General features: G+C 39.2%; 1 protein-coding gene across 1 annotated transcript; it reads left to right on the top strand.

Annotated features, from left to right (window-relative positions):
* The first annotated feature begins 1,727 nt into the window (after window positions 1–1,727).
* ivd (isovaleryl-CoA dehydrogenase) lies at window positions 1,728–13,436 on the top strand. The gene is made up of 12 exons (XM_070842051.1): window positions 1,728–1,982; window positions 2,986–3,075; window positions 3,239–3,290; window positions 3,492–3,661; window positions 3,762–3,855; window positions 8,971–9,101; window positions 9,299–9,395; window positions 9,563–9,656; window positions 9,991–10,072; window positions 10,232–10,336; window positions 10,904–10,976; window positions 12,206–13,436. The coding sequence occupies exons 1-12, from the start codon at window positions 1,851–1,853 to the stop codon at window positions 12,337–12,339; spliced, it is 1,254 nt and encodes a 417-aa protein (XP_070698152.1). The 5' UTR covers window positions 1,728–1,850; the 3' UTR covers window positions 12,340–13,436.
* The last annotated feature ends 1,965 nt before the right edge of the window (window positions 13,437–15,401 follow it).

Raw genomic sequence — 15,401 nt, 5'->3', positions numbered from 1 at the left:
GTAAAAACAGTTAGAGACATTGTGGTGAATCAGGAGTTATTAAATACATGCATCTCTCTCCATGTTCTTTCATTACTTAGAAGCAAACTGAAACATTTATCATCATCATGTGATGGTGAAGGTCTTCTTAGGTTGATTTGTTACCATCTATTTTTACCACATATGACTACATCCATATAGAGTATTGCATTTCAGAGAAAGTACAGTAGGGTATTGTTGTTGCACGCTGTCTGACTTTGAAGGACAAACAGGACAACGTCGTGTCGTAGAAACTGGGATCCCTGCACACAGCTTTCACTGAAGATGACACAATGATGGAAACCTCTTTGACACTCGCGTATGATAGAGTGTGTCATATATTGTGTGTTACTGTTAAGGCCACCAAAAGTTTTACTGAAAGTGTGTATAAAAAATAGATGATAACACGAACAGTAATATATTGAGACAACAGCATCTAAACACAAACTGGTGAGTTACAGTAATATGCTGGTAGGCTACTACATTCAATGTTATGCACTGAAATTAAAAATTATGCAGATTAAATGCTGTGTGGGACATTTTTGATGGCGACATCAGTATTTAATTAGGTGATTTTGTCTCTATTGAGCCCTCAGCATGGACAGAGAAAGCAACAATGACATGAGTCAAATTAAGTCCTATTCAAGTCCTATAAGTCCTATAATGTGGAAATCACCAGGAAATCATATTCAGTTTCTATTCTTTTCTCTTACCTTTAAGTTCTGAAATTGAAATAGAAATACAAATAGACACAACCTGCAAAAATACTAAAAAAAAACAAAAACAGTCACAAACATACCATAAGCTCAAAATCATATGCTCTTTCTAACTGAGAAAAAAAATAAGTGTGTCAAAATGTGATCAACACCTCATTTGTTCTTTATGCTCTGACCTTCTTCACCACATCATATTTTCCACTTCTCACATGCTTTTTTCTGCCCTATATCTCCATCAGAACCTTGTTTTAGTTCCCCTTCCCTTTCTCCATCTTTCTGACCTCCTCTTCCTCCTTGTGGTGAGGACAGTTTGGCTAATCCTGTCAGGCTCTTTCTCCAGAGAGCTTGTGTCTTCTCTGAACACAAATACACAACAATGGATGGATCATAGTGGTGGCAGAAGTACTTATCCTTTGCTTAAGTAAACGTACCAGTACAACAATATAACAATACTCCCACTGAAGAGCTGGGCCCAACCAAAGGGCCACAAAATAAATCTGAAGAGTCATGAGGTGATAAATGAGGCACGAAACACACACAAAACAAATTCATATCAATTTGATGTTATTTGTGAAATATTAGACAATTTGACTTCTCGTGGCCTTAAACAGATATTCGAAATACACCATCTAAGAAATTTAGAGGGGAAATGGCTTATGAATGTATCGTAATGAATGAGGCAAAATAACAATGGATGGCCCAGTACCAATTGGCTCACTTCTCTAGTTTTAGGCACTCTTTGTTTCAGTTTTGTGCTCATTTGCTGCGTGTTCCTAAATAAATGTAACTAATCAAAATGCTACACCTGAGACCAGATAGTGTTATAGCATACAAAAGGATTGTTCAAGAGAGATGCAAAATACAGTAAACCTTCATTTAATTAACTTTTTTTGAAGACACGGGTGTGATTGTATTGTTTGATTATCCTTCCAGTCCAGTGGGCGGCGCTGACGCACCAAAACAAAGAGTGGTGTTGTGAAATAGTGTCAGAGTGAGACCTCTCACTTTCCTGTTGTCTTAGGAGCAGCTACACCGCGGGTCTGACATCCATCCACCGAGTCTACTTCACGTTGTTTTTCTCGCCTTTTCTCTCTCCGTCGGTCTGCTAGCGACACCATGTTGGCCGTCAGAAACGCTCTCCGCCTCAGCTCCAGGTTGTCCGTCCCCGTGGTGGCGAGGAGGGGATGCGCCGGGGCGGGCATCCCGGTGGACGATGTGGTGAACGGACTCACCGAGGAGCAGATACAGGTTAGCCACACTGGCTAGCTAGCAAACAACGCAAAGTTCACTTCACCTACATGAGCAGATGAGCAACAACAGTCATTGAGAGGCATTAAACAAAGCTAAAGTGTGGTGCAGGTTAATAAGGTTTACTGACAGAAGAAGACAGATATCTGGGGATGTGACGTGATGACATAACGTTAGCTAACAGTCGGCTAATATCAAGGTCTTGATATTACTCAACTAGCAAAGTGAGTTTTCGCATTCAAAAACTGCCAAATGTTAATCCACATCAATTTGGTTTGCTCTTATTTAACTACTAAGCAAAATTGCTCTTATATTTTTTCATCTGCAGCAATTTGAGCTGACACTATTAACCTTGATAGCTAAGCTAACTTACAACGCTGGCAGTCCAGCTATGGTAAAGAAAAGGTAACAAGGGGTGAAAGCTCATCCAAACACACTTTGCAATAAGGTTTTATCGTTGTAATGTAAGGTGACAGTACTTGGCACCAAGTGAGAGAGGCTGGGGGCAGGAGGGGGGCAGGGGGTGGAGCTCATATAAAGGCTTTGATTGGATGGAAGTGGCTGCCCTCCAGTCCAGGACACCAGGAAATAAATGTTTGAAAATATATTTATGCATAATTGTGGAACATCTCAACCAATCAATCAGTCAATCTGTATTTATATAGCGCCAACTCACAATAGTGTTATCTCAAGATGCTTTCCACAAAGAGCAGGTCTAGATCAAACTCTTTACTCAAGAGAGAGACCCAACGATTCAGGAATTCAAAATTAAGGGTTCAAGAATCCCCACATGAGCAAATATCAGGTATTATTTCAGCACATTCACCTTTAACCCAAACAGCACACTTGCTTATAAATATAGGCAATCAGTGTCTCAGTCTGCTGTCAAATGAAGGAGGGAAAATGGGAACTGATGCCAGTCTCATCATTTTTTAAAATAATATGATGACAAATATGAATTGTAATTTCAAAGTCTACAGTTCATGTTCTGTTTTTTGCACAGCTCAGACAGGTGGTGCGTAAATTCTGTGTGGAGAAGCTTGGACCTTATGCGGACGAGATTGACAAGAAGAATGAGTTTCCAGGGATGCGGGTGAGTTGAAACATTTAATTGTTCACGTAGCTGTAGTTCCCTGCACACACCCTTGCTGTGCTGTATCTCAAATGGGAGTTGTGTTTTTATGTAATGTAAATTTACCTTCATACCTAAAGCAGGATTTCTGTCTTGGTAACTGTTTGCCTTGTCCATCCACCAGGATTTTTGGAAAGAAATGGGGGAGCTGGGACTCCTTGGGATCACTGCTCCAGGTAAGACATCCAAAAAAAAAAAATACTATCGTTCTATATGTAGAAATACTTCATGTACCTACTGTGTAGGAAACGTGCAAAACATTTCTATTAATGAACCCATAAGGGAGGAACTTAATTTTCTTTAACAAAGCATAACCTGAAGGCTCCTTCCTTTTTTGTAATGTTTTAAAATGAATTTACTCACTGCATCTCTTTCAGTGGAATATGGGGGCACGGGATTGGGCTACCTTGATCATGTCATTGTGATGGAGGAAATATCACGAGTGTCAGCAGCCATTGCTCTCAGTTACGGCGCCCACTCTAACCTCTGTGTCAACCAGATGGTACGCCACGGCAACGAGAAGCAGAAGGAGAAATACATGCCAAAGGTCTGGAACAAAACAGCACATGCTTCACATTATACAGTTTGAAGAATACATAAAAATGGATTCAAATCTTCATTCTCATTATCATCTTTCCTGTTGCCAGTTATTGACAGGAGAGCATGTAGGAGCCCTGGCAATGAGTGAGCCCAACTCTGGCTCTGATGTCGTATCCATGAAACTCAAAGCCAAGAAGGAAGGTAGGACACCAAAGAGTGTGATTTATTCCTCCACATTAGTGCTGCATGCTAAAGTTATTTTCTATTGCTCTTATATCTTTCTATCTTCACATCTGTTCCTATTTTTAGTTTATATACTTCTATTAGTTATCTCTTACCTTGTTCTGTTTATCTCAACTCGTCTCTGTCATTGTGCTGCTGGAACATCTGAAACCAGAATTTCCCCCCTGGGGATCATTAAATCCTCATCTTATCTTGCACTTCATGTATTTATTCTCATGCATGTATACAGTAGAGGCCTATCACGTGAAATGTAATGTACGGACTCAGGGTTTGACAGAAACACTGTCTGCATTTATCCCTTTTCACTCTGAATATTACATTTTCCTCATGACTCTGACTTAGCAAGTTGGCACATGTGTGCTGGATGGCCAGACTGTCGGTATTTGATGTAAAGAGACGGCAGCAAAGCAAAAAGCTACAACCACTGATCCTCTGACAGATAGTGGATCCTATACTGTGTATGTAGTTAAGTTTACAGTATCTCATGTTACAATACTTTGTTGACATTCATTCATTGAAACCTTTATTTAAGTCTTGAAAATTTGTGTGGTTTCCTCCATTTGCAGTGATGTTGAGATACAGAGAAAAGCAGTTAAAGAGTTAAACACAAAGTACGATACTGAATTAAAACAATTGCACACTGAGGTTAAGTAGTTTGAGATCATAGTCTTCAAGTGTCCAGGTGTAGGAAGAGTGAAGTCTTCAGAATGTGTTGTAGATAACCAATATGTGTTTGGTACACAAAAACTAAAAGCAGACTTTCTAAATTCAGAGTTAATCTGCAGGACTTTAAGCAGACGATAGTCAGTAGAGCCAGTGCATAAATGTTATATAGAGAGGTGAGCGTCCACCGACGGATGAAAAGAGTTTATCATGTCTCTGTGCCAAACAGGACCGGCTGACTTTGTAATACAGAATGCAGTGTTGAGTATCATAAAGACCGATAATTATTGAGTCACCTTTATACCCTCCCTTTTACAAAGGAATCACATGAGTAGATTTGCAGATATGTGGAATTGTATCAGTTGAAATGGAAAGATTAAATGTGTGTTATTTGCTCAGTGATAAATGGAACAGAAAGCTGTAGACGGATCGAGTTTATCAGCTCCAGTTGATTTTCTAGGGATCAATGGTTTGTAGTGCTTTGGCTACATTGCCAGGAGAAATAGACTGTAGTGTGAACTGTGAAGCAGGGTTTGCAGAGTATATACAAACACTACACCACTAGCTGTAGATCAGGCGTGCCCAATATGTCGATCGCAAAGGTAGTGCAGGTAGATCGCTTGACATTAATGGCGTTTGCGACTTGATTGACGTACAGGGCAGCCAGTCTCAGATCTCTTCTCTGCTACGGGTCACGGGCAGGGACATGCGCGGTCAAACACGCTAGCTACTGCAAAACTCCAGTGAGCGAAGTGACTTAGTTAGCCTTCCAATTTATATCCACTAAAGAAGGGATATTCTGTGATAGGGAATAGGATAGGAAGGGATATTCGATTCCATTCAGTGCGAGTCATCAGAGTAAGGTAGTGATAGGCAATATTGATGGTTACATCACTGTTTGTCACCTATGTGCATTACTGTTGTCAATTTTTATGTGTAATACCAAGGATTACATTAGTTGCAGTTATGCAGTGTCCATCAACATATATTGTATATATAAAGTATACTCAGTATATATATTTAAATAAATATATGTTTAGCATTTTTAATGTAGGTAGATCATTTTGACCTGGTCATTCATAAAAGTAGCTCGCAAGCCGAGAAAGTGTGGGCACCCCTGGTGTAGATAGTCTTTTAAACAAATGACCAGCAGCCACACAAAGGTTACTAAAAGCTTGGCAGATCTCTTTCTGGTCAGATAATAATGGTTATTACATGTTACATGGGCAGGTAAAGAATTACTGGGTTTATTTTTAATAGAATTGACTGAAAATGAGCGGTAAATTAATTTTAGAATTAATTTGATTTGGCTTTATTGAATTGTGAAATATTTAGATGAATATGTGGCGCCCAGAAGTGTTATATAACCAATCAAGATTAAATTTACCTAGGATTGTCATTTCTGAGTTTACGTTGTGAGAGAACAGGTCCTCCAGTTTAGTAACGGAGCCCAAGTTGGCTGAAGGAGGCCTATGGATGCCTACCACCTCTGTGGAGTCATTAAATCCACATTCAGTTTTCAAACCATTGAATTCAAAGCATTTAGGTACAGTAATAGCATATAGCAAATAGACCAGTATGTTTAAAAGATCTAATTTTTCATGCTGACACAAACTCCTGATTTTCAAATGAATTAATCCCAGATCTGTCCTGGATTTAAAAGGATGAGGATTGTTCAGGCAGATTCCAGCGTAAAGTCCATATTACAGACAGAGGAGCCATTTGTCTTTTTTGCTCAGATGTCAACCATCATGAGCAAATAAATCATGCCTGTTCCAAAATGCATTGAATGCAAAATGTTATGTAACCTGATAAGAGAACAATTTAGGCTACAACATTTTGGGCTACAACATTTTGCTGTCTGGTTGATGGTTCATAGACAAAAAACATCTACATCTCTCTGCATCATGCATAAAGTCAAATGAATTGAGAATCTCTTGATTTTTGGATATTTACTGTAACATTTTTACGAAGTTGTCAAAGTAGGCAAGTAAATTTGTATTTTGAGGTGGACTTAGATATTTTACAAGTTCTGGAACTGCACAGTGGCGCATGGATAAATACCAGGTTAGGCTGACTCAATTTGTATTTTCTCCAAAAAAAAATCTGAGTGGGTGATTCCCACATACTTCTGCAGTAGGTGGAGAGACCGGGCTGAGCATGAAGCAAGCAAACCAGCTAACAGAGAGTGAAGCTTTCACATTTGTCAGGTAGCCGAAAAAAACGGATGAATAAATGCACAACTGTTTGCAAGCAAATTTGCCATAAAAGGTGATGATATGTCAGTGCCGTCCATACGTGGCAAAAGAAAATCAGTTACTGTAGATTTAAAGGCACGAGATACGACAAGAGAAGGCTCAGAAAGTGTACCAGTAGGCCGCAGAAGACAAAGACATTATCGGTGCCATTTGTCTTTCACAATATCAAAGCAGCACATTTAAAGTCATCTGCCAAAGCACATAAAAGCTGTATTTCCATTTCTATGAATGTACACCTTCTACAGACACACCACTGAGTGAGTGAGACATGAGTGCTATCATCACTTGGTGGCGTCGCCTTACAGATTCAGAAACTATTGTTGATTGTAAGGTTAATGATGGGGTAGTGTTATGTGATTGCTATGTACTGAGACACTCCAGGATTACAATATACAGTGGGGCAAAAAAGTATTTAGTCAGCCACCAATTGTGCAAGTTCTCCCACTTAAAAAGATGAGAGAGGCCTGTAATTTTCATCATAGGTATACCTCAACTATGAGAGACAAAATGAGAAAAAAATCCAGAAAATCACATTGTCTGATTTTTAAAGAATTTATTTGCAAATTATGGTGGAAAATAAGTATTTGGTCAATAACAAAAGTTCATCTCAATACTTTGTTATATACCCTTTGTTGGCAATGACAGAGGTCAAACGTTTTCTGTAAGTCGTCACAAGGTTTTCACACACTGTTGCTGGTATTTTGGCCCATTCCTCCATGCAGATCTCCTCTAGAACAGTGATGTTTTGGGGCTGTCGCTGGGCAACACGGACTTTCAACTCCCTCCAAAGATTTTCTATGGGGTTGAGATCTGGAGACTGGCTAGGCCACTCCAGGACCTTGAAATGCTTCTTACGAAGCCACTCCTTCGTTGCCCGGGCGGTGTGTTTGGGATCATTGTCATGCTGAAAGACCCAGCCACATTTCATCTTCAATGCCCTTGCTGATGGAAGAAGGTTTTCACTCAAAATCTCATGATACATGACCCCATTCATTCTTTCCTTTACACGGATCAGTCGTCCTGGTCCCTTTGCAGAAAAACAGCCCCAAAGCATGATGTTTCCACCCCCATGCTTCACAGTAGGTATGGTGTTCTTTGGATGCAACTCAGCATTCTTTCTCCTCCAAACACGACAAGTTGAGTTTTTACCAAAAAGTTCTATTTTGGTTTCATCTGACCATATGACATTCTCCCAATCCTCTTCTGGATCATCCAAATGCTCTCTAGCAAACTTCAGACGGGCCTGGACATGTACTGGCTTAAGCAGGGGGACACGTCTGGCACTGCAGGATTTGAGTCCCTGGCGGCGTAGTGTGTTACTGATGGTAGCCTTTGTTACTTTGGTCACAGCTCTCTGCAGGTCATTCACTAGGTCCCCCCGTGTGGTTCTGGGATTTTTGCTCACAGTTCTTGTGATCATTTTGACCCCACGGGGTGAGATCTTGTGTGGAGCCCCAGATCGAGGGAGATTATCAGTGGTCTTGTATGTCTTCCATTTTCTAATAATTGCTCCCACAGTTGATTTCCTCACACCAAGCTGCTTACCTATTGCAGATTCAGTCTTCCCAGCCTGGTGCAGGTCTACAGTTTTGTTTCTGGTGTCCTTTGACAGCTCTTTGTTCTTGGCCATAGTGGAGTTTGGAGTGTGACTGTTTGAGGTTGTGGACAGGTGTCTTTTATACTGATAACGAGTTTAAACAAGTGCCATTAATGAAGGAAGAGGAGCCTCTTAAAGAAGAAGTTACAGGTCTGTGAGAGCCAGAAATCTTGCTTGTTTGTAGGTGACCAAATACTTATTTTACCAAGGAATTTACCAATTAATTCATTAAAAATCCTACAATGTGATTTCCTGGATTCTTTCCCCCATTCTGTCTCTCATAGTTGAAGTGTACCTATGATGAAAATTACAGGCCTCTCTCATCTTTTTAAGTGGGAGAACTTGCACAATTGGTGGCTGACTAAATACTTTTTTGCCCCACTGTATATTGTTGTACTGTTTAAAGTGATGGCTCGAACTTTTAATGAGAAGGTAACAATTAGATAACCACAATCACAGTGTCTATGGAACTATGGAACTATGAATAACATTTGTAAATTTTGCAGTGGACCCAGACTGTTTCAGTTTTTTTATTTTGACTATATTCTTCTGCAGGCGATCACTATGTCCTGAATGGCAACAAGTTTTGGATCACAAATGGGCCAGATGCTGATGTCCTTATTGTTTATGCAAAGACGAATCCTGAGGCCAATCAAAGAGGCATCACAGCTTTTATAGTTGAAAAGGTAAAACCAGTCAAGTAAAGACATATTTTTCTCTGCCTCTAGATTTACTTGTGAGGACGGAGTGGGTTTACATGTTTTGTTCTGTTCTGGGTGTCTGCCTTGAATTTTGTTGAGTGAATATGATACATAATTATGCAAAAGGCATATGAGCAGTTAAAAGAAGTGTGCTTGTGCATACATGCATGTGTATTTTGAAGGGAATGCCAGGATTCTCCACAGCACAGAAGCTCGACAAACTTGGCATGAGGGGATCAAACACCTGCGAGCTGATCTTTGAAGACTGCAAAATCCCAGGTTTGTGTTTACGTGCGAGCTCTGCCATATGTTCACTTGTGTAAAACAGGAGAATGTAGATTTTTTGTTTTACTCATTTCTTTACATGTGTGTTGTGTGATCCTTCAAGTTGATTCTCTGTTATCAAGAAGGCCTTTAATTTAATTTCTTTAAACTGTTTGTTGTAGAGGAGAACGTCCTCGGTCCCTTGAACAAAGGTGTTTATGTGATGATGAGCGGCTTAGACCTGGAGAGACTGGTGCTTGCATCAGGACCTATTGGGTGGGTTCACACAATCAGTAATAGTACAGGCATACTTTAACATCATTCTAATGTACTTATTATATTTGTTCTCAGAAATCTTTTAATTTTGGCAACATAAAAGCAGTTTAAAAGATGTTCACAACAAGCAACAATTGATTGCTGGACAAACTCTAATGGTGAACAAATGAACAATTCAGCAGATTAAATTCAGGAAGTCTACATCGCTTACATCAAAATTAACATTTTCTTTCACTTTTTTTTGCTTTTCACAACCTGTAATGTGTGCGATCGGTTGTTGAATAACCTATGAAATGAGAACGGTTAATCAGTCTTAAACATTATTACTTTTCAGCATCATGCAGTCAGTTCTGGACTTTGCTGTTCCCTACCTACACATCAGAGAGGCTTTTGGACAGAAGATTGGACACTTTCAGGTTTGACCGTCTTCATTTCATTAAGAAAGTAAAGTTTAAATTGTGAACATGCTTCATAAAATTAATGCATTTTAGTTCATTAATACATTTAGAGTGAATTTGGCAGCTATGGAATGTAAAAGTCTAATGTATATAACATTTATGTTCCACTGTTTGCAGCTAATGCAAGGCAAGATGGCCGACATGTACACCAGGCTGAGCTCCTGTCGGCAGTATGTGTACAATGTTGCCCGGGCTTGTGATAAAGGACACTTCAGTTCAATGGTGAGAGGATTTATAATCACTTATCAAAATACAATTACGTCTGGCTACAAAAGTTGCCCAAAATATCAATGCATTTGTGTGCAAAGAATTTTTCAATTGTAGCTTCTGTATATCTTTTTTTTTCTAAATCTCAATCTAAATTGATGGTGTTAAATACAGTTGATTCCAGACCATATAGTGGTTAGTGTGTTAAGCATGTTTAATGTCAACATACGACATCATCTGGAATATTTTGATATATGAAATTCAGTCAACAATTCAAAAACTGATTATTTTAATCTCAGATATTGATGTGAAGAAGTTTGGGGAAAAAAATGTGAATGGACATATATGTGTTTGACTTGTGGTAAAATATTCTTTAATTCATTCTATTTTGTATAAGAATTTAATCTAACTTGAATGAAAGATGTTCTTTTGATATTCTTTCGTCGAAGTATTTGCACAAGACTGTCATTCTCTAAGCCGAAATCTAATTTCACTTTTTCCAAAATTGTATTTACAAAACCTCAAGTATCTTTTCTCCACCACTGCACACAGTGACTGTGCTGACTTGTGTTGTCTTTGCAGGACTGTGCTGGAGTGATCCTGTATTGTGCAGAGAACGCCACTCAGGTTGCTTTGGATGGCATTCAGTGTTTGGGTAAGTGCCAAGAATCTGAGTCGTTCAAATGAAAGCCGAACCTTTAAAATAAAGGCACCTATCAGGTTTTATCAGCACAGAAAAACAAATATAGTGTTTTCCTGATAAATTGTATTCATTTTACTCAAGGAAATCTAGTTTATGGACAAAAAACATTGCCGTAGCTACATAGAAATGACTTCATCAGGGGTTTACACCCAACTTTGGGATGTAGCTGTCAGTGTGATGAGCCCCTGCTTTGGTAGCCTCTGGTTCTGGATGCAGTCTTGTAGCTGGTTTCATGTTAACATCAGGAGCTGGACGCTCGACAGGTGCAGCTGATATGGTTAATGATAGTGAACGGCTGCAGTGTGGATAGCAGAGAGGAAGCTTACTCAGCCACACAGTGCAAACTAGGAGGGAGTCGCCTCTTTTTAAACTTCAGGGATAATAGAGCGAAGTGGGAATAGACTGTATGTAGTATGGATGGGTAGAAGCCAAGAGGTTTGATGTAGTGGAAGTAAGAATAATGTGCAGAGGAGAAAGAAATGAGTTGTCTTCCTGATTGAACTCAATTTTTTGTGAGAATGTTTGTTTGACAAACACAGATTTCTTTTCAGACGTGTTACATGCATTGATTTTGTAATTGCTTTCATATGATTAGAAAGAATTTTCCTCTTTGTGCATTTTATATTGTCTGTTGCCATTTTCTCATGATGCCAAGCTCTGCACAGAACATATTATTGCCTTACAGTATGTGTAAATGCTTTAATGTTGTAATATGTTGTAATAACACAACAGTGTTTATACAAACAAATGATCCTGTCAAGCTGATTTGAGTGTGAATAGTTTTACACTGTGAATAGTGTAAAAGTTTAATCTTTAGTCTTGCCTAATTCATTTTTTTTTAAGCTGATTCACATTGTTGTTGGCTGACTTAATTGAATTCATTCAATGTAAAATCATTATATTAATGTAGACAAAATGGTAATATTTGCAGATGAATTGGGCTCTATGAAAAGTACGAGTTAATAAAGGTATACTTCAGGTGTAAAATGCACATTGTCAAGATATACGATGAGTATTTTTGTTTATCAGCAGCAACTGACAAAGATGTTAGAGCTCAGCGATTTCCTCAGTCTAGTTATGAATTCAATACGTGTTCATTTTATTTCTGCAGTATGTGTGCTCTAAAGCAGCCCGCTCTGTTACTGCACACTGACTTTAATTTATGTGCTACTCACCATCAGGTGGGAACGGCTACATCAACGACTACCCCATGGGGCGATTCTTGCGTGATGCAAAGCTGTATGAAATCGGAGCAGGCACAAGTGAAATCCGCCGGCTCATTATTGGACGATCCTTCAACTCCATGTTCAAATAATCGGGACAGAGAAATGGCAATCGCTAAATACTGCACGAGTGGTTTGCCGTGAATGAACAGTTACTCACACCGAGGGCCTTACATTGTATGAACTGTTGCTGCTGTTCTTGCTCAATTATCACGTTTCAGACTCATCGCCACCTTTTAATTCACATCCATGACATATGTGAAAACAATTGTCAGTCATGTTATAAGCTGTCACCTGATGAAACAAATGAAGTGTTGATTTAAGCGGTTGATCATTGATCAGAGGCCTTCATTTTGCTCTTCATATTAGGCTTACTAGTTTCACTGACAGTGGCATGATAATCACTGAAATGCCAATGAAATAAGTAGCATCTAACCGTCATAAGTAGGCAGTGTTGCAGATTTTCCTCTCATGATGAAATTAAGTTTGTTTTTGGAGATTTTTAATACAGTTATGTACCGGTCAGTCATTTTTTTTGTTTGAACTGTCCTCAACACTCCAGAGCTCTCAAAGACTTTTGGCATCAATACTGAGATGGCCGCTCATTCGTTTCTCCTCCAGCAAATCGCAATTTTCATTTCACAGGTTATAGGATTGAATCGTGTAAACTGTACTAACATTAGAAAAGATTACAAAAAGGCCAACTGATGTATTTGACACTAATGACTGAGCAGGTTGGGGCTCAGTGCTCCAGGACTCATCAGCAGGCCGCTGTTGAATAAAACCTGAGAACATCCACTACTGACCTTAATAGTGAACATCAGTGTAGCCCATTGCAGGAAGGTCATGATTTTACTTGGATCACTCTGTGTAGATGTGTGGAGTTTTTTGTACAGATCTTCCCTTTCGTGATTTCGGTGCAAACTGATTACTGTTTCTGATCTTTAATGAAAAACAGCTGATTATTCTGCTGAAGAGAATTAGCATATAAAAAACAGTTTGTTCATTTGTGAGAGCAAACATATTCCACTGTTGTATCCTGTCCTGTTTGACTGGAGAAGCCCTCCTATAGATGTGTTTGTCTCTCCAGACGACTCTTTGTGTCAGAATGTAGATACATAGTGTGAAAATGTATGAAATATAGTATTTCTGTTTGCAGAAAATAAAAGTGAACATTTTTATAACTGTGGACATGCATATGTGTCAGTTTTTATATACTTAAGGATTGCTTTTAATGTCCCTGAAGCATACTTATTTTTTCACAGTGCTTGATCATTTCTGAATAATTCAGAGTTAAAGCAAAATTTAATGAAATTCTGTCGGTCTCAAAAGTTATGGGAACCTACATTGATGTCAGTTTACTGGACAGGAGGAGCACTGCAGAGCCCGTTAAAGACGGTCATACCATTGACCCCCTGGTGACATCATCAGTGGGCGTTGGACTACAAATTTATCGCTGTTACAAACTGGGGACTTGAGTTTAAAAGATGTGGCCATTTACCAGGCAGGAAGTGTGAGACATGAAGATGTCATCAGCTTGATTAAGGGAGATCGTGCATTATTGCTTGACCACACACACACACACACACACACACACACACACACACACACACACACACACACACACACACACACACACACACACACACACACACACACACACACACACACACACACACACACACACACAGAGGGACTAATCATCAGGATATGTTGACCTCTGCTGCTCTGCCTTTTTACAGTAATCAAGGAAAGTAAATACCTTATGACTTTGTTCCACCACTGTGTATATAATGTAAAATTGAGTTTGAATAACACTACTTTTATGAAGTCAGTAATACATTTCAAACAATGACGGACTCTTAAGACATTCTGCTCTCTCAGACTTGAATGATCTCAGTTACCTGCTGCTGAAACTCCATCACCTGTTAAGATGACGGATCGTCAGCTTATTGCCTCCAATCCATCCTCTGTCATTTCATCTCCGTCGGCTCCTGTGGCTCAGGCTGATTGATGTGCAGGAGATTGTTTGCTTGGACTTTGATACTGCTCAATGTCGCTCCGCTGTGTGTCGTCCTCGCCTCTCTGTGATAAAACCACTCAGCGCTGAGCTGAGGGATTAACAGTACTCTGCTTATGTTTTTTTATTTCTTAACCCTCCAGATGAAAGAGTCGCTTTTCAGATCTGAAGATGCTTCAGAGCTCACTGCAGAAATGTTACAGACTCTTGGTCTGCTGCTGCAGATGACTGTACCCGTGCTGAAATACACTTGCATTTATGGACCAGATGAGAAAACATACATGTCTCTCGTGTGTACTCCCTCTGTACCCAGTGAACATAAAGCTCTTTGTTTCTTGGAAAGCCAAAGGGAAGACAGTAGTTCAGACAGTGCTTGAACTATCCTGCTGCATTTGAATAATACATGGGAGCTCTGTTTCAGGGTGGATTTTTCCTGAAACAGACAACAACAGGAAACAGGTTTAGGCATTGTCTTTTTTGGAGTAGCTGGACTGCAATGACATGCTGTTAGCTAGAATTTAGATTTAAACTTTATCTTTTAAGATTTTTAAAAATCAATGATGCCTTAGTGCGCAATAACATAAAAAAAAGATTAAAACAAATAATCCAGCTTTAAATATGTGATGTGGTCAGAGAAGCTTTATGGAATTGATTGAGAATATATATAAATGACTTATGTTGGTGGTGGAAGGCATATTTATATCATATATTTACTTAATTAAAACTATAAATACAAATACACGTGAACTGATTATCAAAAGCGCACAATTCAGACCACGTGGTTTGAATGGGTTTGAGGTTGTTTGACTAAAGGCAGCTAAGCTATAAACTGACTTCTGTGTGTAAAACAGACTTTTCCTCTTTTACATCTCATCTCTTTGTAAAAACTGACCTCAAGCAAAACACCAGACTTTACTCTTTCCACTTCTGAAGACCTCTGATGTTCTCAAAGACAATCGATCAAACTCTTTCTACTAGCTTGCAGTCCTGAAGTGGCAGGTGGTCCAGTCCGCTGCTTCAGACACATGGTGGCACAAAGCAGTCAGCCTATACAGTCTATTTCTTATTAGTATGTTACACCACTGTAGTGAGGACTAACTTAATTGTAAAGCATACTAATAAAAGGTTTACCAG

This window comes from Pempheris klunzingeri, chromosome 13 (genome assembly GCF_042242105.1).
Source record: "Pempheris klunzingeri isolate RE-2024b chromosome 13, fPemKlu1.hap1, whole genome shotgun sequence".
Taxonomy (NCBI): domain Eukaryota; kingdom Metazoa; phylum Chordata; class Actinopteri; order Acropomatiformes; family Pempheridae; genus Pempheris; species Pempheris klunzingeri.
The sequence above is the reverse complement of the archived record's forward strand: the minus strand, read 5'-3'. Positions and strand labels throughout refer to the sequence as shown.